General features: G+C 39.8%; 1 protein-coding gene across 4 annotated transcripts in view; it reads left to right on the top strand.

Annotated features, from left to right (window-relative positions):
• Positions 1–26,304, top strand: part of LDLRAD4 (low density lipoprotein receptor class A domain containing 4) — a 265,837-nt gene that overhangs the window by 92,229 nt on the left and 147,304 nt on the right. For 3 of the 4 annotated variants that reach the window (XM_033154833.1, XM_033154834.1, XM_033154836.1), the window contains 2 exons: positions 3,556–4,041; positions 22,782–22,922. In XM_033154833.1, coding sequence (XP_033010724.1) covers positions 4,002–4,041; positions 22,782–22,922 — 181 coding nt within the window. In that variant the 5' untranslated portion in view covers positions 3,556–4,001. The remainder of the gene's footprint in view (positions 1–3,555; positions 4,042–22,781; positions 22,923–26,304) is intronic. The other variant, XM_033154839.1, reaches the window with a different exon arrangement.

Here is a 26,304-nt window from a genome sequence, read left to right as displayed (position 1 = left end):
TGTCTCAGTTCTGTGAGCCCTTGGTGCCAGGAACACCCTGCAGCCTATTGCGTCTACAGTTCTTTCAACTCTGTTTGCTTGTCTGGATAATGTTCTATTTGCACTTCTTTATTTAGCGCCCAGACGGAAGATGTTGACTACTGGGACAGTGTAAATAAATCAAATTAATTCTTGCAGCATGGTTTGATTTGCAGGAGCAAACCAGAACTCACTTTGCCCAGTAATGCATATGACAGTGTAGGGGCTTTCTCCCTAGGTTCTTTTGGCTCCTGAGCAGCTGCTGGCCACAGCAGATGGACTTTTGCAGCACTAGCTGATCTAACCTTCCAGGAAGATGTGAATTTCTATGAGCATTTCCTCAATACATTTGCAGTCATGGTCTGCTCATTAAGCTGCTCTGTGAATGATTAAGCATTTTATAAATGACTTCTTTTTTTTTGCAAGAGCTCAACTGTGCTCAGATGGTAAAAATAACTTCTGGAGTAGCAGACCTTAGGAAAGCTACATGCTGATGTGCACTCGTTTCTATGACTTTGTTGACTTCATCAGTGCTTGCACTATTCTATAGAACTAATTTGGTGTTGAACTGACAAAAAAAAGCCAGCTTACATCTCCTTGTCAGTATTCTGTGGCTAGAACCAGGAACCACATGGTGTGATCAAGTCTCAGAGCCCTCTAAAATATTGTTGCTGTGATGTCTTGACCTGAATATGCAGGTAGAAAAGAATGCCTATTTCAGTAGGTTTGTAGTTGGCCAGCCACACCTGATTTTAGGCCCAGAAAATATAATTATTATTATATCCGACTGGGTTGCCCCTGCCACTCTGGGCGGCTTCCAGCAAAATATAAAGGGACAAAACAAAACATTGAAAGCTTCCTGAAACAGGGCTGCCTTCAGGTGTCTACGAAAGGTCATATAATTGTTCAACTATTTGACATCTGATGGGAGGGCATTCAATAGTTACTGAGAAGGCCCTCTGCCTGGTTCCCTGTAACTTCATTTCTCGCAATGAGGGAACCGCCAGAAGGCCCTTGGCACTGGACCTCAGTGTCCAGGCTGAATGATGGGGGTGGAGAAGCTCCTTCAAGTATACAGTGCCAAAGCCATTTAGAGTTTTAAAGGTCAACATGAACACTTAGATTTGTATTCAGAAATGTACAGGGAGCCAATACAGATCTTTTAGGACCAGTGTTGTATGGTCCCAGCGGCTGCTCCCAGTCACCAGTCTAGCATTCACATTCTGGATTAGTTGCTTCCGAGTCACCTTCAAAAGTAGTCCCATGTAAAGCGCATTGCAGCAATCCAAATTGCAGATAATCAGATGATGTACCATTCTAGTGAGACAGTGGGCAGGAAGGCAAGATCTCAGCTGGCGTACCAGATGGAGCTGGTAAACCCTGGATACAGAGTTGACCTGTGCCTTCATGGACGTCTGTGAGTCCAGAAGCTAGAAAGTGGGGGAAATGCAGGAAGTAGGATCCTGTCTGCTATACTGACCAGGAAATAACACAAAAACAGGGTCCTCATATTTATATCACATATAGTCAGTCCAGGGGCTTCATATACTGCTTGCCAGTCAAAGAGGTGATAATACCTGGTTGACAGAGCAATGCCTGCTGTGCTTGAAGCTCCTGCTTTCTGCTTCCAGTTTCTTCACATTCTTCACTATTAGAGATATGGTTGCCCCTAAGCCTGAGATGGGGAACATCTGTTGCCCCAGATGTTGTTGGGATTCCATATCTCCTCAGCCAGCACCAGATCCACTACATGTGTACACCAGTCTGGTGATAGTTCTTTGTAAACATGATAGCCCTTTCAGGCTGGGGGTGAGCAAACAATGGAGTTAAAGTATAGTGCCTTGGGGAAGGTATGTGCAGTTTTCTACACAACACATTTAAATATGTTTCTCATTTGTTACGCACAGCCTGCATGTGTTCTCTCAAAGTAGTACACTTATTGTAAGGATGTCACACTTTCCCAGCACTCATAACACAATATTTTTCTACCTGGTTAAAATAAGACGCCTCCTTCAAACAGCAAATTCACTTGCTATTGTAATTGGTGTGTGGAATGTACTGATTCCCAGAAGTTCTGCCAAAGATGCTTTGGGACATTCCAGGAATCAAGAGTTGAAATCAGACTTTGGTTTTACAAATAATGAAAGGGAAATAAATAACACTCAGCCAGCAACACCCAGGAATGCCACTTAAAAAAAACACAACTGAATCAACAGCAAAAGTGGGTGGATCCAGCCCACATTCAAGAGTGCTTCTATGCCACTATGTAATACGAGACAGAACACAATTGGTGGCTTCTGGAAAAGAGGCTTCTGCAGCTTATCTTCCGACATAGGAAGGCCTCTTGTCCTTAAGTACTTTTCCCTTTCTGGAAATAGACTTTCCCTAGCTTCAAACTCAAATTGTGAGCAGTGAGAATGAGGGCGGTAGGGAGATTGCTTTATGGGAATCATGCTTTCCTCTTGAAAATTAAAACACTACAGAATGGTTTTCTAATACAGTAATATTTTGAAGGGGGGGGATCAGTTTCCTCTGGCTCAACTGAAAACAAAGCACATATTCCAGAAAAAGCAAAGCAGACACTCATCACAGACCTAAAGTAGGTGGAAAACAAAGTAAAAGAGCGGAAGCAACACTATTATTCTGACTGGAGTATCAGAATTAAGGTGGAGACTGGTTTGGGGCCCACCTCAGCTGGATCCCCATTGCAACCTGCTTACATTCTCCGAGATAAGGAGATGACTACCATTGAGTCCTAAATGGCAAAATAACTAGCTGCTTTTAAAGCTACAAAGGGAAAGGAGGAGTGAAGGGGGGTACCTGTTGTTGCACACACAGTGGGGGCTGCACCACAGGAGAGAGGAGAAGACATGGAAATGGGAGTGACCTGTGTGCAAGGGGGAGAATGGCAAGGGTTGGTGAGCATGGCAAGCAGGGACACAGCCCCCGGTTAAAACATAACGTTTAAAAAAACAACATGAATGCAAGGTAATTTTCTTACTGAACAATAATTTCAGCTTCTTGGGTTTTAAGAAAAACGAAAGTTGTTCCTAGCCTGCTATATGCACTTTCTCCGAGGTTTTACCTCAAAAGGGCAAAAATTGGTGGTACATAGTGTCATATTTTATAAGAGAGTTTTAGAAAATGGTAATGGTGAGACCTGATTAATTTATAGAATAGGCTTGAGGGCCTTGAGTGTTTTTACTTTTCCCTTTTAACTCCAGTTTTGTTATTGTACTGCTCTGCCCCATCCTTACTAAATATGGCTTTTGAAATGTAAATCGTATCATGTTCAGAGATGCATATTGACATCTTCAGCACTGCTTCTCTTTGCATTTCAAAGAGTTGTGTGGTCACATTTTGCATTTCAGCAAAATTGCAGTATTTTCCGTTTAAGGATCTACTTTTATGTGGGCAATCACTCCCTACTAAATGGGGTGTTTGCGTGTGCACAGACGCACATGGTCTTATTCCCTGAATGTTGTGAATCTTGCTGTAAGTCATCAGGAAACATCTTTTTCCTTTTTAATTTCTCAGCTTGCCTGAGGGGGAGGTGAAGCTCAAAGAGAACACAGAAGACAAATGAAGACCACATCTGGCTGAATCCTAAGGAAAGCAAGCAAGCAAACCCAGTGATGTTTTCTGAGCAGAGGACTAGAACTAAAGTTTGAAAGAGAATTAAAATAATAATGTGTGGAATGACTGCTTTCGTTTACATGGACACAGTGGCCAAAATTCTCTGGCAGGACGGTTGAGGCATGTGATCTGCACTTACCATTTGAATTTGACGCACATCCTTTTTACTGAAGGGCTCAAGGGACCTAGGAACAGGTGGGAATTGGATGATGCCAAATGCCAGCTTGCAGGGAAGAAATGGACACTGACAAGCAAAGATGGAAGTAACTTGACAGCTTCAACTCTGGAAGCTGTCTCTGGAAAGGACAGGTTAAGACTGGAATCACAAACTTTTCTGGGAGAGCAGTATGCAGGAAGCTGGCTTTCAGGCCACAAATGCTTTCACAGGTAAGGATCCCCCCACTGTAATATCAAGACAAATTATGTTTTCCTCGAGAGCAAATGTATTTGTGTTTAGATAGAGCCACTGACATATGTGGAAAATGAGAAAACTTAAGAAAAGGCCTGCTAATCTTTTCATCCTGATCATTTCGCAGCATAGTGATTCAGGATTTGTCTGTCAGATCCTTCAAAAACGGCTGTGCAGGCACAAGCAGAAGGGGGCATGATGTACAATCATTTATGTTATGAGACCACTGTCCTCAGATTCCTTAAAACTATGAATTTACATGCTGTTGGTGGAGTTTAAGTGATGGTTCTTGTGATACATTTTCTACTTGAACATAATACTGAACTATGCATCAGATATGATGGGTGCATGCATTAATTTTTTAATTTACATCGTGTGCATGGTGCGCAGGTCCAGATTTATATGCATCTAGAATAAATATATTCTTAGAATACTTATTCTGTGTGGGCTGTGCAGAGCAGAGAGAACGGGATGGAGAACTTCTACTATGGTCAATCCTGTAGCCATTTTTCACACGAGACATGGAAGAAGGTAGGAACTTGCATCCAGAATGTCCCTTGGAGAACTTCCCCACCCCAAACTCTGGAAAACATGCGTTTTTTTGTTTTTGTTTTGAAGGCTTGAAGACTACAATCCATATGTTTATACTATAGTAATCTATACTACGCAAATCAATGTGACTCCTGTGGTGTAAGTGGACTGTGGAATGTGTGCCTTATCAAAGAGGCACCCAAACATTGTCTGTCAAAGCTTGCAGTCTTTGCTTTATTTTGGTTGGCTAGAAAACCCTGGGAAATTATGAGCAAAAGCATGCGGTGACCCTCTGGACGCCAACAGAGGCCACTTGGAAAAACACTGTGATTATACAATGTAACTTGTAGGCTCAGGCAAAAATTCTTCATATGTGGGTGAACTTGGCAGATAGGTTTCACTTCTTTAGATGCTCAGTTTTTTTAAATCAGTAGGAGAAGCTGAATGTGGTTTGCTTCTCTGTTTGTTTGGTTCAGGACTTTTTGGGAACCCTACAATATAAGGAAATGAATACCATCCAGGGTTACATTCTTTTCTTCACAGTGGTGAAATCCTAGTAGACCCAACTATAGTCTTTCAAAAGAAACCTGAGATTCATTCATTCTAACAAATGAAGAACAAATAGAAACTGGTTTTGAAATTCATCTAGAATTCCGTTATTTGTGGGGTTTTTTAAATAAAAAAAATAATCCCAACAATTGTAGGACCATAGCAACACAAATAGGTATTGGGTATCTAATCTGTCTTGGTAAAAGATGCCAGCATTTTAAAGAATGTCCATTAAGCATATCTCACTTGTATAGACCCATTAAAAATATTCTCTACCTTGTGGACAATGTGACACAAGTGTGCTTCAGAGTCCCCACAAAACAATTACGTTGCATTGTCTAGGGTTGCTAGCTTTTTGTTCCTGTATGCCCTTTTTGGTGCCTGCTAAAAGCATTCTTCTTTAGACAAGCCTACCTGGATGTTTACAAAGTTTAGGTTATTTTAATATGTTTTAGTATTTTAACTTTTGCACGTTTGAAAGTATGGTTGTGAATTCTTTTTGATTTTGTTGTTTTTTTCTGCTTTGAGGCTTTTTTTTTTACAATCAAGGGGGTATACGTATAAATTTCATGAAACAAACAGATAAATAATGGTAGCTTGATTTGCAGACACTGCAGGTGATACTAATAAGGCTGGAATTGTGCTCTTATGTCTGTTACTTCCCCCCGATATTTTTCAGTTAGGGTAGACTTATCTTTGAGACTTCACTCTTGCTTTGGAGATATCTCTTCCAAAGTGTGCATGGCTGTACGTGCCTGCCCTTGTGTATGTTCAAAAATAGATCCCTATACTTCTGCTATTGTAAGTCTTGGAAGGGAATAAGAAAAGGAAAAGCCACTTGATTGTAGTTCAGGGATAACCAATGTGGTGCTGTCCATATGTTGGACTCCAACTCCCATTAGCCCCAGCCAGCACTACTAGTGGTGGTGATGGGAGATACAGTGGTAGCTTGGGGTACAGACACTTCAGGTTACAGACTCCGCTAACCCAGAAATAGTACCTTGGGTTAAGAATTTCGCTTCAGGATGAGAACAGAAATCACGCAGTGGCGGCGTGGCGGCAGCGGGAGGCCCCATATGGTAAAGTGGTACCTCAGGTTAAGAACAGTTTCAGGTTAAGAATGGACCTCCAGAATGAATTAAGTTCTTAACCCAAGGTACCACTGTATAGTCCAATAATAGCTGGAATGTGGATACCATATTGGCTATCCCTGCTGTAGGCTACAAGGATGTGCAGTGATGGAGAAGGCTATGGGCTTTGTGGTTGCCACAAGTGCAAATGTTTGGCTATATATTGGGGCTTGCAAATGTTATCTCTTGCAGCGATGTTAGTGCTGGGCCAGGAGACAGAATAAAGAAGTATTTCAAGATGAGATACTTTCCCCCTATTGCAGGGGTTTTAGAGCCTTCATCATTGTTTTGACTCAACTGTAATTGCGCCACCAGTGCTGAGTCTACAGTCTGTCAGGGCTTGGCACCTTGAAATGTGGATTCTAGAAGTTTTAGCAGGCTACTCTCCTTACAGAGCATCCTGCCTCCTAAATAGAAGGCCTGATAGTTGGTAACATTCCAACCCGTTGTGAGCAAATAGTGTGATCATTTAAGGCTGTCTGCTCCTGGTATCTTTGACAAGCCTGTAGGCTTTCTCTTCCTGATGTGAGTTGTAAAGATGACAATTCAGCTGTCAGCTCTTCTACCAATCATTGAACAAAATAATGTGAGAAGTCCCACTTGCCTACCACATTGCTGTCATTTTCGCCTCCTTACAAATGATCCTTTGACATGATGTCAGTTGCGTGGTTAATTCCTTAACCTGCTTAAAATCCCCAATATAATATAGTATGTTAAAGTGATTTTCATGAGTAACCAACAGTATAAAAATCGCACCGATTAGCACCTGTGGTGCAATTAATTCCAAGAGCACTGGCTACAGAATTCTAGAGTTTGGGGCAGCCCCAGATTTAGTTCTGGTGTCATGCAGGCAGTGGGATGGGTAATTTAGAATTAGGGGCCACCTCAGTTTTCTGACTTGACCAGAAAATGAATGGTTGTAAGTAAACACACAGATCAGCATTGGGCTATAAAATACAGTATATGGATCTCTTTCTTAAATGCCTTCCACAGTGCAAGAAATTGTTAACACATGATGGTCAAGCAATTGATTTTGGTTATTTATTTGTTTGGATTTTTTATTTCATGTTAATTTTAAAAAGCTTTAAGAAGTTATCTCATGGTGCAGCATTACCTTTGATTATTGTAGGCACTTGCATTTGAGATGAGCAGGGCAAGACCCCAAACTGAACTTCATTTATTAAAACCCTTGGCATTGAATTCATGATAGCCTTTTTAGTTTATTTTTCTTTGTATCTGGTGAAATATTAACTGGGTGTATTGCATTTTAAAGTTGTTTTATTTTACACACAATAAAACAACTTAAAAATACAATGTGTTAATAAAACAATTAAATTTTTTTAGGTGGGCCTTTTGAGAGACTGTATTCCACAGCTACAGAGCCACAACTGGAAAGGCTCTGCTCCTGACATAAAATAATTTTAGTCCCCATAAAGATACTCTTTGGAGTAGAGTCTCATCAGTAGATCTTAAAACCCTGGGGACTCATGGAGAACGTATTTCCCAATGGGCTAGGAACTGACCTCGTGACTTCCAACATGCAGAGCAAACATTCTGTTGTGATTTATGGAGTGCAAATGTGAAACAAACCTCAATCAAATTCTGTCCTTGGTTTCAAAAACAGGTGCCTTAGAACAATAGCTTCTGGAGGTGGCTGTAAGAATGATCACACTCAAAAGAGAATTGAAGGAAAGCTGTTTTGTAGATACAGAATGCATTGAATTCTTTTGCTTTGAATTTGCTATATAGGCTGAGACAAAGGATCATAATTTCTTTGTCTTATTCCAGTTCAACATCTGAAGGGGCTCAACATCTATGCATCTAAATGGCTAGGGTTAAGGTTTTTGAAAAAAGGTTTTTAAAGTTCTTGGGGTTAGGAACAGTTAGCCAAATGTAACACTAGCGGCTTCATGAGATTTCTTATTCAAGGTGACCAGGGCCTCATCAGAAAATTATTCCAAAAACCTATATTCACTCTTGGAATGTAGGAAGTAGCAGTCAAGGATAGTGTCTGCAAGCGTGTTCACATGGCCTTTTTAATGCTACTGAGCAGCCACAGCACCATATTTTGGAATAATGTGGCACGTCCACTGAAAGAAAAAGCATAACATCCCTTACACTCTCACATCGTATTTCTTGAAAGTAAGCTCCATTGAAATCAGTAGGGCAATTCTGAGTAAATATGCATGGGATCAGACTGGAAGTGACTGTGAAAATATCACCTCGCTCAGCAGGGAGGGGGGATGTGTCTGAGCCTACTCTAATATTATTACAACAGGTAATAGTTTGCTTGAATAAATCAGAGATGGCAAAAATAATTGGCAGAGCATGGATTTATGTGAACAGATGGTATACAGGAAAGAACAGAGAAACTCCAGGGAAGTGTGAGCTGTCCACTGAGCCTTTCATTCTGTTCCTGTTCTGACTTTATTTCCTAATGCTGTGTTGTCTAATTTTGGAATATTTTGATTATTATTTTTTTGAGGGAAGGAAGATGGCCAGCTTTCTGACTGCTTCGACATTTGTGTTCTCCCTTAAGCTACTCCCAATTGATTTAAGGGCACAGTCAGAAAGGGAGCTTTGTGGGGGTGAATAAGGAATTCAGCTTTTTTTTTTTTTTAAAGATGAGCACAGTCACAAAGAATGTATCTTTGCAACAAACATCTGTGCACAATCAATGCTTCTGAGAGCATCGTTGGTGAAACAGTTTCGTACAATGACAGTTGAATGTAGATAGCTTGTATATAGGTTGTGGTATGAGAGAAGGGGCTTTGTAAACAGGGCAAGTTTAGTGGCTCAGAAAAGCATGAAATGCTTGTTTGGGATATGAGTGATTCAGAAATTGTATGTTTATCCTGGAGGCTTAGACTATACAAACCAGTAATTTATACTGGCGGAAGATGAATATGGAGCCCGGCTGTGTATTCAATCAGTTCCTGATTTAAATGGAAAAAATGGAAATTGCAGATGACGCACTATTTCCCCTCCCCTTCTCCTGAGTCTTATTATACTTGATCTGTTTATCTTGAAAGAAATGTTCAGTGTACACTGTTACAAATATTGCCCCTCAGTTGTTCCAGGCAAGACATTGGACAGACGTGAGACCTGCCAGTAAAGTGAGAAAATGGTTGGCTCAGCGAAAATTCACTGTGGCTTATTTTAAAGCAGGGGTGGGGAATCTGTAACCATCCAGATGTTGTTGGAATACAGCTCACTATTATTATTATTATTCTTTTTTTTAACCATTGGCCATGCTGGCTGGGGTTGATGGAAGCTGGGAGTCTAACAACATCTAGAGGGTCACAGGTTCGCCATTTCTGTTTTAAAGAATCTGTTCTACTCGTAAAGGAATGCATATTTTCTTTCTCGTTGAAGAAATGCAGTTTGCTTGCCAGAGTAATTCTGCGGTGAAAGAAACTGCTTAATGTGTTTCATATGGCATTGGATTGAAGATACAGCAGACTGTAACACATGTAGCAAATGTGGTTTGAAAAGGTAGCACAGATGAACATTTTGTAATTGGGGGAGTTAAAAAAACACCTTCTTTTCAAAACCACGGAGTGCTTCTCAGAGAATTTGGCTCTTAGGACTATTGGGTTAAAATACAATCCATTTAATGTGTTGTGGCAATGTGCTGGGTAGCCTCCTTTATTCTGATGACTAGCTGGAAAGACTGATGTTCTGATAAATGTTCTGATAAATGATTGTCTGGCTATACACAGGACTCTTGTTCACAACTGAAATGGGACCATAGCAAACTTGGACAAAAGGGAAATTATGGCAACCCAATACATATTCGAGGTCAGAAAGGAATCTTCAGCCTGCTCAGATTAGCTAAACATCCTTAGGGTTTGGTTTGGTTTGGTTTCTGGCTTGTTTTTCTTACCTGAGTCATCTGGAGAGATTTGCCGGGCAGGCATCTGCTTGTAGTACACTGTTGTCTGGATGTTCTGGGTTAATAAATATGTGTGTGTTGATAGGTGCTGTTTTGCGATATGGTTGCCAGCTAAAATTCCGAAAGTATGCAATGTTTGTTAGACAGGCACAAACAGTTGTGATGATTCTTGTGAAATTTAAATGCTACTAGCAGGGCTCCCCCCCCCCCCAATCCAGAGCTTAGCTCCAGCACCTCTCAGGTGGGCAGTATTGCCATTCTAAGAGAACAAGGGAGAAGTTCATGGTGAGCTCCGCCACCTCTTTTTCTACAAAAATAGTACTGGCTACTAGTCTTTTCTTCCTCTGGCAGTATATATCTGATAATTACAGGATAGTCTTGTCTCACAGGGTTGTGAATTTAAAATCTGGTCATTTTCCATCCTGTGGCTCTATATCTACAAATGAAAGGATCTGATTATCAATATATTTTAAATTAGTGTGCGTGTGCAAATACCTCCCTCCCTTTTTGTTCCACCTCCCACTTTTTATGTCAAGTTTAAGTGGGTCTGCTACCATCATGTGCCATTAGAGGTATGTGTGAAACATATTGTTACTTATCTTTGTCAGCCACCCTGGGAGTCTTTTTTTGCTTTACAACAGGGTAAATATGCTTTAAATACATAAATAAACAAAGAGGTATGATCTCCTGAGAGTTGTTTTCTGGTCCCAAGCAAGTAGAATTAAGCTAACCAAATTTAATCTTGCTACCAGAAGTCCCAGTGGATCTGTTCTTTCATTATATATAGAGACCTTGGGAGGCTGACAGTCAACAACTTGACAATTTTAGATAGAACATGCCAGACCTTGACAATGTCTTTTAAGTTGGATGCTGCTATTTCATACTGCAAAACCCTAATCACAATTCATCTCACTTTGACTGATAAATTTGATCTTGACTCATTGCATGATACAGATTTTCATAATAAACCTTCCCATTTCTTATTCCCCTCTGAAAAAGAAGCAGATCATTTTCACAAATAATTCCTGATGTACTGTGGCTTATGCAAGACTATCAACTTTATATTTTTTCATTGGGCTTGTAATAAAGAGTGATATAGCAGCAATTGAGATATAAACTAAAAGTAAATGCAGTCTCTTAAGTATCATCAAATGATATGTAGCATATAAAATTCTTTTTTTTTTACAATTAGTAACTGGAACACTGTCTAGAAGTACAGGCTAGTGCTAAAATAACATTCTTCTAACAAATTTCATATTTAGATCACTTTGTTGGAATGTAAAAGCATCATTATGGAGTAATTAAAATGAATTGCCTTCTCTGGTTTAAAAACACTATAGTTCAGAACTACTACAGCACATACCATCCATAGTTTTAACTTTCAGGCTGTAGTCCTGAACACACTTAGTAGAAACTAATCTCCATTGCAAATAGTGGAAATTACTTCCTAGTAGTTCCATATATTACAACTGGGCAGGGTCACAAAACGTGCCATCGGATTGTGCTGCCAGTTCCTGTCTTTGTCTTATAGATACTACAAGATAATAAAATAAATGGATCTTTGCAGCCTTTTACTTGTGCATATTTGCTGAAAAGTGCTCACGTGGCTTCAGAATATTCCAGCGCTTGAACCGCTTATGAAAAACTGAATCTGGAGCTATATAACTTTGTTTTGTTCATGCTAAGTATGTTCAAGGGAGTCACTAAAATCTTTAGATGTTTTATTAAAGGTAAAATACTGAAAACTAGAAATGGGACAAAGTGGTTTAACCCTCTAACATTGACCCACTATCCCTTTATTTTCTTTTGCCGCATAAAATTCCAGAGCTCTAGAAACCCCACACAGCATACAGGCATGGATTACTGTCACAATGTTGTGTGTAACTGAAACAAGGAATGGACTCGCAATGGTAGAGATCACTACTGTGAGCTCCTCTGGGTGATCATTTTGCCCTGAGAAGCCCACTTTCTATACAACGGTTCCACAAAAGCTCTTAACTGCAAATTTAAATTTGTCCTCTGATTACTGGATCTGACAAGTAGCAAATGCTGAGTAATTTGAAAGTTATTGAAGAACCCCCCATTCTGTTTTTAAGTTCACACCTGTGTTGCAAGAGAAATATGTCAAGATGCATCAGTATGGTTCATGTAGCAAGCTTTGTGCTTGGTTTATCAACTCCACTACGCAGTCTGGAATTCTCAACAGCACTTGGGTGGGCAGGAAAGGGTAGCATATGGGGCAAATCTCATGAAAAATAAGCTTAAAGCTGGTTCCATTTTCTGGCCTGTATCCAATGTTCAGTGAGTATTTCAAAACTGTATTGACAGTTTGGAGAGATTGTCATCTTTATTCAAAGGTCTGATTGAGTCACCTTTATTGAAATTTTGAAATATGTGATTTTTAATAAAAATTTAATTGGTTAACAGATCGATTAGCCACTTAGAAGCCAGACAGTTAATTGATTCAAATCTTTAATTGGTTGACAGCTCTAGAAATTAGAAACATGCTGTTGGGAAAGAGAGGGAGAAAGCACTGAATGCAGAATGTGTTGTAAACGTCAGCAATCCTTTGAGACATTTATAAAAGTTAAAGTCTCCAAAGGTGATTATAAATTTCATTGCAGGACAGTGTTATGTTAACGCCTCCTTGGCACATAGAAATATGCCATTGTGGATCAGTGTGTGAGACAAAGCAGCCAGTGCATTTTGTGTGTCTGGTTTGTGACGGTGTCAGATTAATAATCACTTTGACCCTTTATTTAGCAACCCATTCTAATTCTGCTTGCTGTGTCCGCCTAGTTGCTTGAGATACTAAGAAGAGATTTTGTTAGTTTGAAAAAGATCAGGAAGGTAAATAAGTAGAAGTGATGTAACAACTGCATGCAGTCTCAGCACAGAAGAGTAAGGTCCCTGAAAAAAGTAATACCCCCCTCAACAACCGCAATATTTATATGTTTACCTTTTTCCAATACATGATTACATTTTCCAGTATATATTTGAGCTGCTGGTAAATTGGAATCACTACAGTCTTATCATCATTATCACCATCCATTTATTAATACCATGCCTTTTTCCCTGACAGGGACTCAAGGCGGCTTACATATAAAAATAAGAACAGCTAAAAACATAGAAGCAATAATTAAAAGCAATTAAACATTGATAGAATTAAAACTATCTATTTATTTATCTTTTAAATTATTAAAACCATACAGCCCTTTTGTTAAAAGCAGCCAGTTCCCCAAAGCCTGTTGGAAGAAGAAAGTCTTTCACTTGTTGTATCCATTTATTTTTAGTTCACATATTGCTACTTTTCTTCATATGACTGTGAGGCTGTGCAAACCAAATATGTTTGCATAGGCAATTATGTTGGTGTTGGTAACGCTACCAAACTTGTGAACCTAACGTATTGGCAAGTTAGTACATGCACTTTCATTATGTTTGCAATCTCTTGTGAAGGTTTGCATGGGTGAAATAGGCTGCACCATACCAGATCAAGCCATTACAGCAAGCACATTTTGTGTACCACCAGGCAGAACTGCAACCATAATGTTACTGAATTCAAGAAGTTCATGGTTTAAGCTCCATTGAGCACTGAGATGTGAAATGTGTGAGAGAAAAGCTACGCCTACTCAACATCTCTGAACAGACCATCCACATGCACTACTGTAAGCCTGTTCTGAATCTGCTGTTGGTGTTATGATTATTGGCCCCATTTATTTCATCTGAGCAGAGTCACAAACAGAACAGAGGCAGACTCAGAGTTATCATTCATTCGATTTAATAATTCCAATGAGAGGAAAGTATATATTGACATGTAGCAATTTAGGGAACTGTTTAGAAGAGTGGGGACAAATGAGCTATCTGCAGGATAAAATAATGGATGCCAAATGTCCATTTGCCGGTTGATAACAAACAGCATTATTATTTTGCTATACTCAAGGACTGGCTTCTTGTGGGACCCGGGAGATTCTTCATTGCCACTTTTTGATCAGTGATGCTGAAACTCTAAGAGATTTCCCTTATGGCTGCTCTGCATCTGCTCATGATCAACAGCTGGAGGTGCTGGAAGTAGTTAAATTCACATGATTAGAGCACAAAAATTGACATTAACAGGTGTGTGATTATTTGGCACACCCTGAAATTGTTTTGGCTCAAAACACATATATGAACACCCAGCTTTTGTCATACAACATTGTTTCAGTCAAGAAGCTGACACTTGGGGTCAAACTAATTTTGTGTGCTAGAGTGACTGGGGTGATTTATTTCTGACCGTGATAGTAAAATAATTATAGCATACTAAATATGTTCATGCCATTATAGGACATGAGATGGTTTATGGCTTCTCTCTATTTTTTAAAATATTAAGCAGATATTTAGAAGTTAAGATTGCATGCACATTTTAAGCACATCTACACCAAAGAATCCCGGGAACTGTAATTTAAGGGTGCTGGGAATTGTAGCTCTGTGAGAGTTAAACTACAGTTCCAATGATTCTTTTTTTTGGGGGGGGTTCTTTAAAGGTAAGTTGTGTACACAGCCTAAATGTCCCTTAATTTCTTTTGCTGATGTTGAAGATACAAACTTTTGTCTAATGATCTCATGCACTGTGTACCAGCTGTTCCCATAAAATATCTTCATTGTGAAGGGACACTGTCCAGTCTCATGCCTCTATTTATATTTGTTTTTAAAGTGGTAACTGAAGATACAAACGTTCTTCCTATAACTTTTTTATTCTAGACTGTTGCTTCCTTTTTAGTGATAAATTGGTTGGGGGCTATGACTTTGACTTCCTTCTAGATTTCTTTCCCCCTAAATTTTGAGGGAAGGATTATAGATCGGACTGCAGTACCTAGGAGTGCAGGTCTACTTCTGATTGCACTGTCCAAAAAGAAGTGAAGCTAATTTCAGCTCATGACAAAAATTATATAATTGCACTGTTTCTTTCACTGACTGCATACAGTAGTCACATTTATGCAAAGACCCTTACTTTTTCTAATAGACAGACTGGCTTTCATAAGCTATTTCCTATTTTTCAGAACTTTTTATGTGCTCCTCAGGGACATTGTGGTTTTGTGAAGATCACACTGGTTACTGGTTTTCTGAACATGTTGTAGCTGCCCAAACTGTTTACCGTATGTGGGGATGTGTTTTCTGAGTACAGTCCATTTTATTCATGCTACTTGATTATTATTTTTCAAATTGTGTACTTTGTGATAAATTTCCTCCTGTGTGTGTGTGTGTGTGTGTGTGTGTGTGTGTCTGTTAAACTTCTAGTTCCCATCTGTACCACCCTGCTATTTTGATTAGTATGTAGAGGCTAGAAGAGCAACAAATTATTTTTTTCATTGCTTCTCCCTAACCACTGTTTTTGGCTGCTATGTAAGAAACCTGGAGAATAAGGTCTACCTTTAAATTTTCACACAACAGCATGTGACAAATGAGGTGAAGCAGTCCTAGACAATTGGTAATAAGTGACCAGGGGAGACAGGTGTTACTGGTGAGCCTTGTGAGTTGGCTGTGGAAACAGATGGTAGCAGGAGCTGGCACATTGCAGGCATTGCTCAGTGATTGGCATGCAGAAGCGTAGCTGAGGGGCAGGGCGGGGGGCACTGGGCACCAACAATGGGGGGCGGCACTTACTGTGGGACCTACAGTGTGCCCGAGCCATGTGTCTCTCCTGGGAATGGCATGATTGGCTCAGGTGCCTGCAGGCTCCATGCTACCTGAAACGGCAGCGTGAGGCTTGTGTCTGCCCGCTGCCTCTCTCTCAGCCGCCCTACAGCTGACGGGGAGGTGGCGGCAAGGCTCCATGCAGCATGCCTTGCCCCAGCTCACCCCGCCCACATGGGCAGCTCGCAACTATGGAATTTGCACCCACAGGAGGCAGTGATGGCCAACAACTCGGATGCCTGTAAAAAAATGGATTAGACAGATTAATGGAACTAAAGGCTATCAGTGGCTACAAACCTTGATGACTATGCACTGACTCCATGGTTGGAGGTATCAATGCTTCAAAATGCCACTTACTGGAAAGTATAGGAGGGGAGAGTGCTCTTGCATTCGGGCCTGCTTTCGGGCTTCCCTTAGGTGTGCGGCTGGTGACTGTGATGTTGGGCTAGATGGACCACTGGCCTGACCCTGCAGGCTCTTCTTATGGTCTTAGTCCTTAGCAGACTCCCGACCACTATCTCACACACACCACTATCTCTCACACACCAGATCCCCAGAAATAGATGCTAGCACCCCACTAGGTACATTCAGTTTAAACAGTGGTTTTCAGCTCACTTTCTCTCTGTGTCACTGTCTTAATTTTCTGTTTTCCTCCTTCTACTGCTTCCAGTCCCCCTTTCATGGGAGAAGGGAAGATATGTCATCTTTCCTGGGATAGGTTTCTCCTTCCAAACCATTTCCTAACAATTAGTGTCTATAGACATTTCCCTGGACATCCTGAACCATTAATAAGTAATTTGCATGTCAGAGGGTATGGCCATTGGCCAGGTCAGTATTCATGCTGTTTTGAAACAAACTAAAGGCTTATGCACACTTACCTTTCCTCCGCTCTTTCCAGACACAGTCCATGCTTTAAAGCTTCTTCCCTCTTGACCTCTTGGTGTTTCCCCAGTCAGTTTCATTTCCTTTCTCACAAAGAAGTGTGCTTGTTTTGGGGGGACAGGGAGGTTGCGGGTTTTAACTTTTTGGGGACTAAAAAAACAAGGGAGGAGAGCTTCGTGGATGGTTGATCCCTGACCTGGCTTGACATGCCTTGTTAATGGTGCAATCCAACCCAGGAATGTGAGAACCTTCCCTGAATCCCCCCCAATTAATCTAGTTTTTTGGGGTACCCACCGAACTGATGCATACTTAGTATATGATACTATTTATATCATGTCAGCCAAGAATTACAAGGCTGTTAAATACTGATGTCAATACCCCAACCCTACCCCCCGTAGCCGACCTTATTAAAAACAAACAAACAAACAAACAAACAAACAAAAACAGGCAGCATTTACCTGTAAATTAAAGTGCCTTATGTGGAACTGGATGATAAAACAATGGTGGTGCTGTTTGTATTATGAAGCCTAGTGCAAAGGAAAGTCTGAAAGCACTAACCGTAATGTAATGGGATGGGATTATATACGGGTGAGTAGACACAGCATGAGTAAAATAAGCATTGGAAATAATGATGGCATTACATTTCACAGTTCGGCATTTAATGATTACTGCCCTGATCAAGGTATATATGTATCAAATTCTTTGGCCACAGTTTCTTTGGTACTTATCCAAAAACCTACTTACTATATGTATTTGTTACGTTTTTTTATTTTAAAGAGAGGGTTTCTTTAAGAACAATTTGTTTCGAAGCTGCAGCTTGCACAGAATGCAATGGCTTGCTTGCTAATGAAGCTACCCTATCGGTTGAACATTTCCTTCTGGGCACTCTTTAAGGTGCCACTTTTTAATCCATAAAAAGCTCTATGCTGCAGTTCTGCAGACATTTAGGCTGCCTAAATCTCATGGAAGCCAATAGGTCTTAGGGAACCTACCCCTACACTTTAGCTATTGTACCCAGGTTCAGAGGGAGTTATACTTGAGTCTCCTCACTTTTACGTATTAAACTCTCTTCTTGTGAAGGATCACCAGAGCCGGAGCATTTTTCCAAAGTTGGTGCGAAGTTATTTTATTCCGTCTGTCATTGACAGCCAGCATCTCCCCTTGGCAGGAAAGGTCACACTTCTGAAAAGCTGGAGTTCCTGCTGGCACCTCTCTTTATTTGGTGTAGAGGGGGAAATTTATAAAATTTAGGATTAGATGGCAATGAAATGCACGCAGTATGGTAAGTAGCAATTCAACTGGGACATAAATGTGTGCAAACTAAGCACAGTGCCCATTCACACCAGCAGTAATAATCAGTTTAATATCTGAGAAATTGTTTTGTTGTTTTTGGACTTTGTAGGGATGCAAGCCTAATGATCTATATATTTTTAATCCAACTAATCTTTTAATCCATAACTGCTAATACTTCCTTCCTATAGGGGTTAGGGGCTGCTCTGTAACTGACCAGCCAGGATTGCTGATTGCCACTTGAAAGTGGAAGTGGAATAGGTTTGAAAAGTTATTTATAAAACACAGTCATGCTGGATTATCTTTAAAACTTAGATCAACCCCCCCCCCATTCTCCTGTCTAGACAAGCTGTGTTACAATTCAATTATTGAGATCTCTTTGGTATGTCATTAGGCAAAATTGTGCAGCCTGGGTTGGCTCTGATTTCCTTACCAATGCAAGTTTGAGACAACTGACGTGATTCTTAACAGCCTCTTCAATTTTTGTTAGTCACAGAGTGATCCTTGCTATCCTATCCTGCTCCCTGGATTGTGAGGGAATTGCTTCTGAATTTATCTGGGTCAGCAGAACCCAAAGGAAATCTGCTTGATTGCAGAGGCTTCCAGTTATATGATGTGCCCCAGGAAATTGTCACCATTGTGATGGTGTATCTACCTTGTACGGCCGCAGAGTCAGATTCCAAGTTCAGGTCGTAGGCTTTCAGGATGTGGGGGAACAAATTCCTCTCCACACTGGCTTGGATGACCCAACTTGCCCAGAAGCCACAATGTATGAGGAGCTCATTTTACCAGCCTGAGAAGGTTGTGTTTTTAGAGTAATTATTGGAAAATATGATGAATGGCGGGTAAGAAATTCAGTGAATAATAGCCAGGGCCCGCTCATCACATCTAGTTGGGCTCATAGGCTAAGTGAATGGCATTGCTTGCTTATTAGTTTACGAAGAGGGTTAAACTGGAAACCTCATGTTCTCAGTTTTTCTCCTAGGCATATTTAATTTCTATAGTACAAAAAATGTATGTTGCATGCTTGGTAGCATAATACCGTGTTTCCCCGAAAATAAGACATACCCATAAAATAAGCTGTAGCAGGATTTCTAAGCATTTGCGCAATATAAGCCATACCCCGAAAATAAGCTACACCCTGAAAATAAGACATAGTGACACAGCGCCTTCCTTAAGACGAACTGGATAGGCGTGGCTATGCAGCGTACCGACGCGGAGCAGTTAAAATAAGACATCCCACGAAAAAAAGCCACAGTAGCTCTGTTTAGTTGCAAACAGATATGCTTTAATTTGTTATAGCAACAAATTTGTATGCCTACTTTTACAGAAAATACCTGAATCATGCAGTTGGAAAATTGACTTAAATTGTCCCTTTTTCTTGATGATTTAAATTCCCTTTATTTAAATCACTGCACCCTAACTAGGCTTGATTTCTTTAAACAAATTATCACTCCTGTTATTGGGGGGGTGGGGGAGAGAAATTTCAGTCATTAGTACTGAAACACTACTGTGAATGGGAAAGGAAGGCTGCACTCCTGTACTACTTACCAAATTGAATTTGATGGGGATTATTTTTGAGTAGACCTGTATTTGATTTTAAGAGAATTGTTTGAAAGGTTTAAAACAAGGGGGAAGTGTCTCCAAAGATTTGTGAAAAAGGCAAATAAGTAATTTCAAAGAGCTGAGAGACATTTAAGATAGTGTTTTCATACAATACTGTATATATGTGGAAGTTCAGATTTTCTGCTTTTATTAAGAGTATCTGAAACTACTGGTGCATGGAAAATACTTTGGAATAGGAGGGACTTAGCTCAAAATGTCGTTTAGACCAACAGTAGTAGTAGTAGTAGTAGTAGTAGTAGTAGTAGTAGTAGTAGTAGTTTCCATTTCCTGAGCCATGCTGTATATATATTCTAGTTCAAAAGAGACAAATGTGTCAGTATCAGGGGCAGGCAGAATATAGATTGGGATCTACTAAAAGATCTCTGAGTGATTTGCATTAGATTGGAAATAATTTTGTACTCTCAATTGTTTAACAATAACTATCAAAATGACTCCCCCCCCCAACCATCCTTAATTGCATTACTGGCATGAAGAAAGCTGGCAGGTGTAGGTGTGGGGAATATAACTAGGAGTGGAATTTTGAGTAGAAGAACTGTGAGTTCAGTTCTGATGTTCCCAATACATTTCTGGGCTTGGCATTCTTTAATCCTAAGTGTTTGTGTTTTGTACCTGCCTTCAGTTGGCAGATCTCTGGGTTTTGGTAAAAAACGTAAGTAGCTCTCATAAGCCTGTTCACCGCTCTTCTGAGTATATGGATTTCAGTGGCATTGTCTTCCTTCCTTCCTTCCTTCCTTCCTTCCTTCCTTCCTTCCTTCCTTCCTTCCTTCCCTTGGATACAAGTGAGTTTAGCTAAAAAGTAGACTTATTGTAAGTGGCTTCGTGAAAGAGAGAATGGTGGAGGAAGGAATAGTCTGAATGGTACAAGCAAGACTTGTTAAGTTTTCACCAGAGAGGTGTTGCAGTCTCACCATTTGTGATTGGGTTCAAGCAGCGAACTGTCTTAGTATGGCACTGTGATGGGAGACCATCTCCCAGCTTCAGTTTTGCATTTGAAACATGGTGGCAGTCATTTGAACCAACTGCTAGTGACCCCTCCCCCCAAAGTTGATGGGCATTGCCATTCAGGTGGTGTGCATGTGCTGCATCATGTAATTGATTATGCAGTGCGAGGCTTGCCCCTCCAATATTTTATTCAGGTTGGCACCCCTAGTGGCAGTAGCAACTGACCTAAAGTGGTTGAAAGCTAATAAGATGTGGATTGCAGGGCTGTCTGTGATACTCCCATGCTGAAATCCTTCCATGTACAGTATCCCTTATAGCACTCTGTAGGATTGCAGGCCTTGAAGTATTGTATATTATTACTCTTTGGTACATTTAATGAAGGCTTTTGGACCCTTGCAAATGAAAAGCAAGCTCTTTTCCTCGTCGGCCTGTATTTAAGAAAACATTCCTTTAATCTGAAATAATGATAGGAAACTGAAAATCTAGAACCAATTGGGCTAAGCTTTTTTTTTGCCAAGCTAAGGAAGATCTCGAAATGTATTCAGCAGCTTGGCAATACTGACATTTGGGAATTGAGCACATAGGGTGAAACAGTGACTGTTCGACTGTGGCAGTCCTCCAGTTTGTTAATCTCCATCTGGCAGTTGAGAAAGGTGGGCAGAGATATAATTTTATGGGCCTGGGTGGATTTGTGCATATTACAGTATCAAAGCTGAGACATTTTGCAGCTTTGAAGCCTTGTTTCAATGCAGGGACAGGAACTAATGATTATTATGTCTTGTCCAAAGCTGGCAGCATTCCAAGCAGACACACAAGCAGACAGCTCTTGCCTCAGATGGATTCAAATAAAGTATACATTATATATAATTTCTAAAACCACACTTCCCACTGTCCTAGATGCTGAATGTGGTTTAAAAGCAACCAGCTTTTCAAAGAACTTAATTTTTGAATGTACACTCAGTGCACACTTGAAATTAAAGTAAACAAAGGAATTTCACCAGTTTTCTGCATATTTTAGTAGCAAGTAATCAATATATTAAAGACAGTTTGTAGGGGGGCTGTATTGTTCCTGATCTGCAACTGACACTTTCAAATGTGAAAAGCTTGAAAACATTTTTTAAAAAAATAATAATAATCATGAAATGCAGATTTAGTAATCACGATCCTGGATTTAGCGATCCATGTCTGGGTATGGAAAGGAAAACAGCTCCTTGTGTTTACCAAGCTTCATCTACTGTACAAAGCACTTGGAGTTCCACATATGTGTCAGATTCTGGACTGGAAAAAAAATGGAACAGGTGCTTAGTCTATGATTAATCTGCTCTTTTTGGCTGTTTGGTATTATATTAATTCTGTTTGTACTGCTTTGATGCATTTATTATATCTTTGTTATTTTATTGACAACTGCCATGGAATTACAATGTGATAAGGGACACTGTATAAATCTGGTAAACTGATACATGCATATATATAAGTGACCTCCTTTTGATCCTTTATTTTGATAGCTGCTTTCTGCAGGTTTATTTTAAATACTTACCTTAGGAACCATGCAAGCCTGAAGCCTTGGTTTTTAAAATAATTCGATAGAATGGCTCTGATTCAGAGATACTTGCACAAAAATTAGTAGCATCTAATCTGTCCTATTGATTTCAGTAGTTCTTAAACACAACTAACTTCCACTGAATTGGGGTGTTAAAGTGAAACACAGAGACTTAAGGCCAATTCCCGTGTGTGATGTATGTGATAAGCTGTAATGATCACTTCTGCATCTACTAACTCATGAAAAGCAAGATGGGACTTAACAAAAGAGAAGACTCTGCAGTTTTGATGGGTTGCACACAATCTAAGAGTCATGGATGACAGTTGTAAATTATAAAATGGAAAACCTCACTGTGTGAATTGTGAATTGGTACCTGGGCTATAATTCTGTATAATTTCAAAACATAAGTGCCTAACTTGTTTATGCTGCATATTGCCATTTTGTAATTTCTTGTGCAATTTAAATAATCAGTAATTAAGATGGTTATTAAACTATACTATAATACAGGACTCCAAAGGTCAAATAGGAAGAAGAAGAATCCTTTACATCATTACCCACATGTAGAGCTGAATTAATTTAAATAGTTTTTTAACCTTGATAGACAATGAAGCAACAAATTAAAAAGCACTCACATCTTCCTTTTTATTCTGCTGTACTTTTCAGAGTGCAAATTCACCTGCACCAGTGGCAAATGCTTGTATCTTGGCTCGCTGGTCTGTAACCAACAAAATGATTGTGGGGATAACAGTGATGAAGAGAACTGTCTGCTTGTAACAGAGCATCCACCTCCAAGTATCTTCAGCTGTAAGTACCTTGCCCCTGTGTCTGTGGGCAGTTATGACATTTGCTCTGAAGTCTGTTCTACTTCTCATGCTATTCTGCAAAGGATTTGAATGAAAGTAGCAAGGTGTTTCCCACCCAACTCCTGTTACTACTTCTATAATTGGGTTAGACTAAAAACATAGCTGTAGTTGTGACTTGCACTTTGCATTTCTCTCTATAATGCGCTTCCTTAGAGCTTGAGTGTTTCTCACGGCAGCTGCTGTTTTATAAGTCAGCCAGATGTGCGAGAATTGTTCTTCTAAAGGCAGAATTGAGCGGTACTTCATATGGACACTATACTTCCGCCTCTTGCATGACTGGGAAACATTGCTATCAGCTCTCCAATGATGGAGTCCTCCAGAATTATCCAGTGTGATCCTGAGGATCCACATGGCAAGTTGCTCTATACATAAGCTACAGTGAAGTCTCCTGGCTCAGAGAGAAAATAATATTAGACTGGCCCTTTGTACTGTTTGCCAGGGGGGAGATAAAGCTGTTCCTTTAAAACAGATAGAGCAATATGTACAGTCGGCCCGTATTGAGACTCATATGTTTTTTGTTCTGTTATGTATGTGCTGAAGATGCTTTAAAGTGCTTCTAGGATGGGATAGAATTAGATGGGATGTATAAAAAGGGGAAATATTCCAGCTGATGAGGTAACTGGTGTGCATTTGATACCCTTCTTAATGCACTTCCGAATTAAATATTATTTGGCTATAATTCAGAAGGATAATCTTTTTGAATCAAGCTTTTATAACCGAGAAACACATATTTCTTAATAGTGTAGTATGATAGTATGAAACTAGTATTTTTCATGTGATTCAGAGGTATTTGGTTACTATAATGCGGCAATAAAATATGTGCTTTCAGATAGAATATAAATTAGCTGCATTCAGTAGTGGTTTTAAAGGGAAATCGTGCTTTCAACGTGTTTTATCCTGTGGATTTTGGAGGGGTTTCTTCATAAATGCGTTTATGAAAAAAACAACCCATGACATTCTGTGGTTTTACTTTAGTATGTGCGTCTTATATGCTGTGCTGGCTTCATAAACACAGTTGATTTAAGTTGTTGCATTCTTTGATCTACAAATGCTGCCTTTGCTCCAGGTTAAGTCTGTCATGTGACTAGTTTTGTAGCATGACCTGTTCTTTGAAGCAGAAGATGGGTCAATATGGACATTTCAACATTTCACCGAAGATGGGCAGCCTATCAAACTGAACTGGCTTCTGACATCTTAAAAAGTTTGTGAATTCCTGAGAGAATAAATATTGGGTATTGAGCATAGATATGCACCTGAGTCATGACAAATGGCTAAGATTTTATTGCCTTTTAGCAGAAGGCAGTAGGACTGGGATTTGCCAGTGTCCCAGCACTGGTAAAGGGCATGTTGACCCAACCATTTTGCCATTGCCAGTTTGTATTGGGAGCTCAAGAGGGTCAGAATCAATGTGACAAAATTCTTAGTTTGAACACTCTGCTTCTTCCAGGTTAAGGTAACCAATTTAACTACCACTAAAGGCTTGCCCATTTCAGGCCCCCTCCCCAGATCTGTTCACTGTCTCAAAAATGAAACACAGGCTATTGAATGGCAAGTATTCATAGAACTCACACTTACAAAACTCATACTTAAAAATATGTATTGGTTACAGAAAGAAAATATTGACGGAAAAACAAACAAACATACATACATACATACATACCAAACCTTGTAGAGAGCAAGAGCGAGACCGCCACCAAAAGGTTTTATTGAATGCTTGTTCTGTCAGAGCACGTACACAAACTTCCCTGTTAATGTCCTATTTTAGTTACTCAAAATGACAGGTTGCTTGTTTGTTTTTTGGTTTCTAAGGGAAAATCAGTTGTAAAAATTACGCTGTAAAAAACAACTACCAGCCTTAGGAAGGACAGACATGAAGTAGTTACAAATATTAAATATGCCAATGCTACCAATATTTAACCAATGGGAGTGACTCAAGAGGAGTCCACATAAACTGCCACCAAGAGCAGAGGCAGCTTGCCTTAGAATTGCCTGTTGCAGAGGAAGAGGGATATTACCCTTATTGGGCTTCCTGTAGGCATCTAGTTGGCCAATGTGGAAAACAGGATGCTGCATTAGTTAGGACTTTGGTCAGATCCAGCAGGACTCTTTGCCTGTTCTCTTACCTACAATGTTACTAAAGCTGGTCTATGTCTGTTGTTGTACAACAAAATCACTCTTGGTACTTTCCTTCTTAGCCAAGATCTGGTACCAGGAAGCGACCCAACAGGGTTTAGGGTGGAAAAATGAGTTCCTACAACAAGATTAATGTAGCAAATGAAAGAAAGATAACAGAACAAGGTTTGATTTGGATACAAATGACCACATTTGAAGTTTTAAAGTTGGAGGTCTGCGCATTCTGATGGCTTGGTGGGTAGAGCTTGAAACTCTTAATCTCAGGGACATGGGTGTGAACCTCACATTGAGCAAAAGATTCCTGGTTTGCAGGCTGTTGGACTAGATGTGCCTTGTGGCCCCTTCCAACTCTACAATTCTATGATTCTATGAAATATGTACATATTATAGGCATATTTTCATTGATGAGATTTCTTAAGGGTACTTAGTTGAAAGGGTTCTCTAATAAAATATTAAAGCAAGTTTTTTGGGGCCTCACAGAAAAAAATGTGTCAGCTTACATTTCTGATAGATAGCAACACTAAGGGCAATGTTATGTGTAATAATGGCAGACCTGCTGGTTTAAGCTCAAATCTTAAACCCCAGTTTGGTCTGGTGACTTCTGTTTCAGTGTATCTGAAGAAGTGTGCATGCACATGAAAGCTCATACCAAGAACAAACCTAGTTGGTCTCTAAGGTGCTACTGGAAGGAATTTTTTTTTTTAATTTTTAATTTTGTTGTGAGAAGTGAAGTTACAGGAAACCAGGCAAAGGGACTTCTCGATAGTGGCACTTGTGGAACACCCTCCAACCAGGTGTCGGGGAGATAAGTAACTATAAAACAATTAGAAGACACCTTGAAGGCAAATTTAATACAAAATGTGTATTTAATATGTGTGTGTTTTCTTATTGTAAGCATTTCTAAACATATTTTATCTCATAATATGCATTTTTAGTGCATGTTGGTATGTTGTTGTTTTTTTTGAGCTGAGAACTGCATCACAATTTATTTACTTTTCAAGGAACTGTATCACAAAGTTCAAAGAAATGTCAGTTCTGAAGACTGGGAGGTGCATATCAGCTCAGTTCACCTCAGAATTCTCAGAAATCGAATTTATCAAGCATCTCTAGCTACTTCCACAGAACCCTTTAAAAATAAAAGAAAACTCTAATCTTGCTATCAGCTGTTCAGAAGAGGGCTGGATTGAATC

This window comes from Lacerta agilis, chromosome 7, assembly GCF_009819535.1.
Source record: "Lacerta agilis isolate rLacAgi1 chromosome 7, rLacAgi1.pri, whole genome shotgun sequence".
In the NCBI taxonomy this organism is placed as follows: domain Eukaryota; kingdom Metazoa; phylum Chordata; class Lepidosauria; order Squamata; family Lacertidae; genus Lacerta; species Lacerta agilis.
The sequence above is the reverse complement of the archived record's forward strand: the minus strand, read 5'-3'. Positions and strand labels throughout refer to the sequence as shown.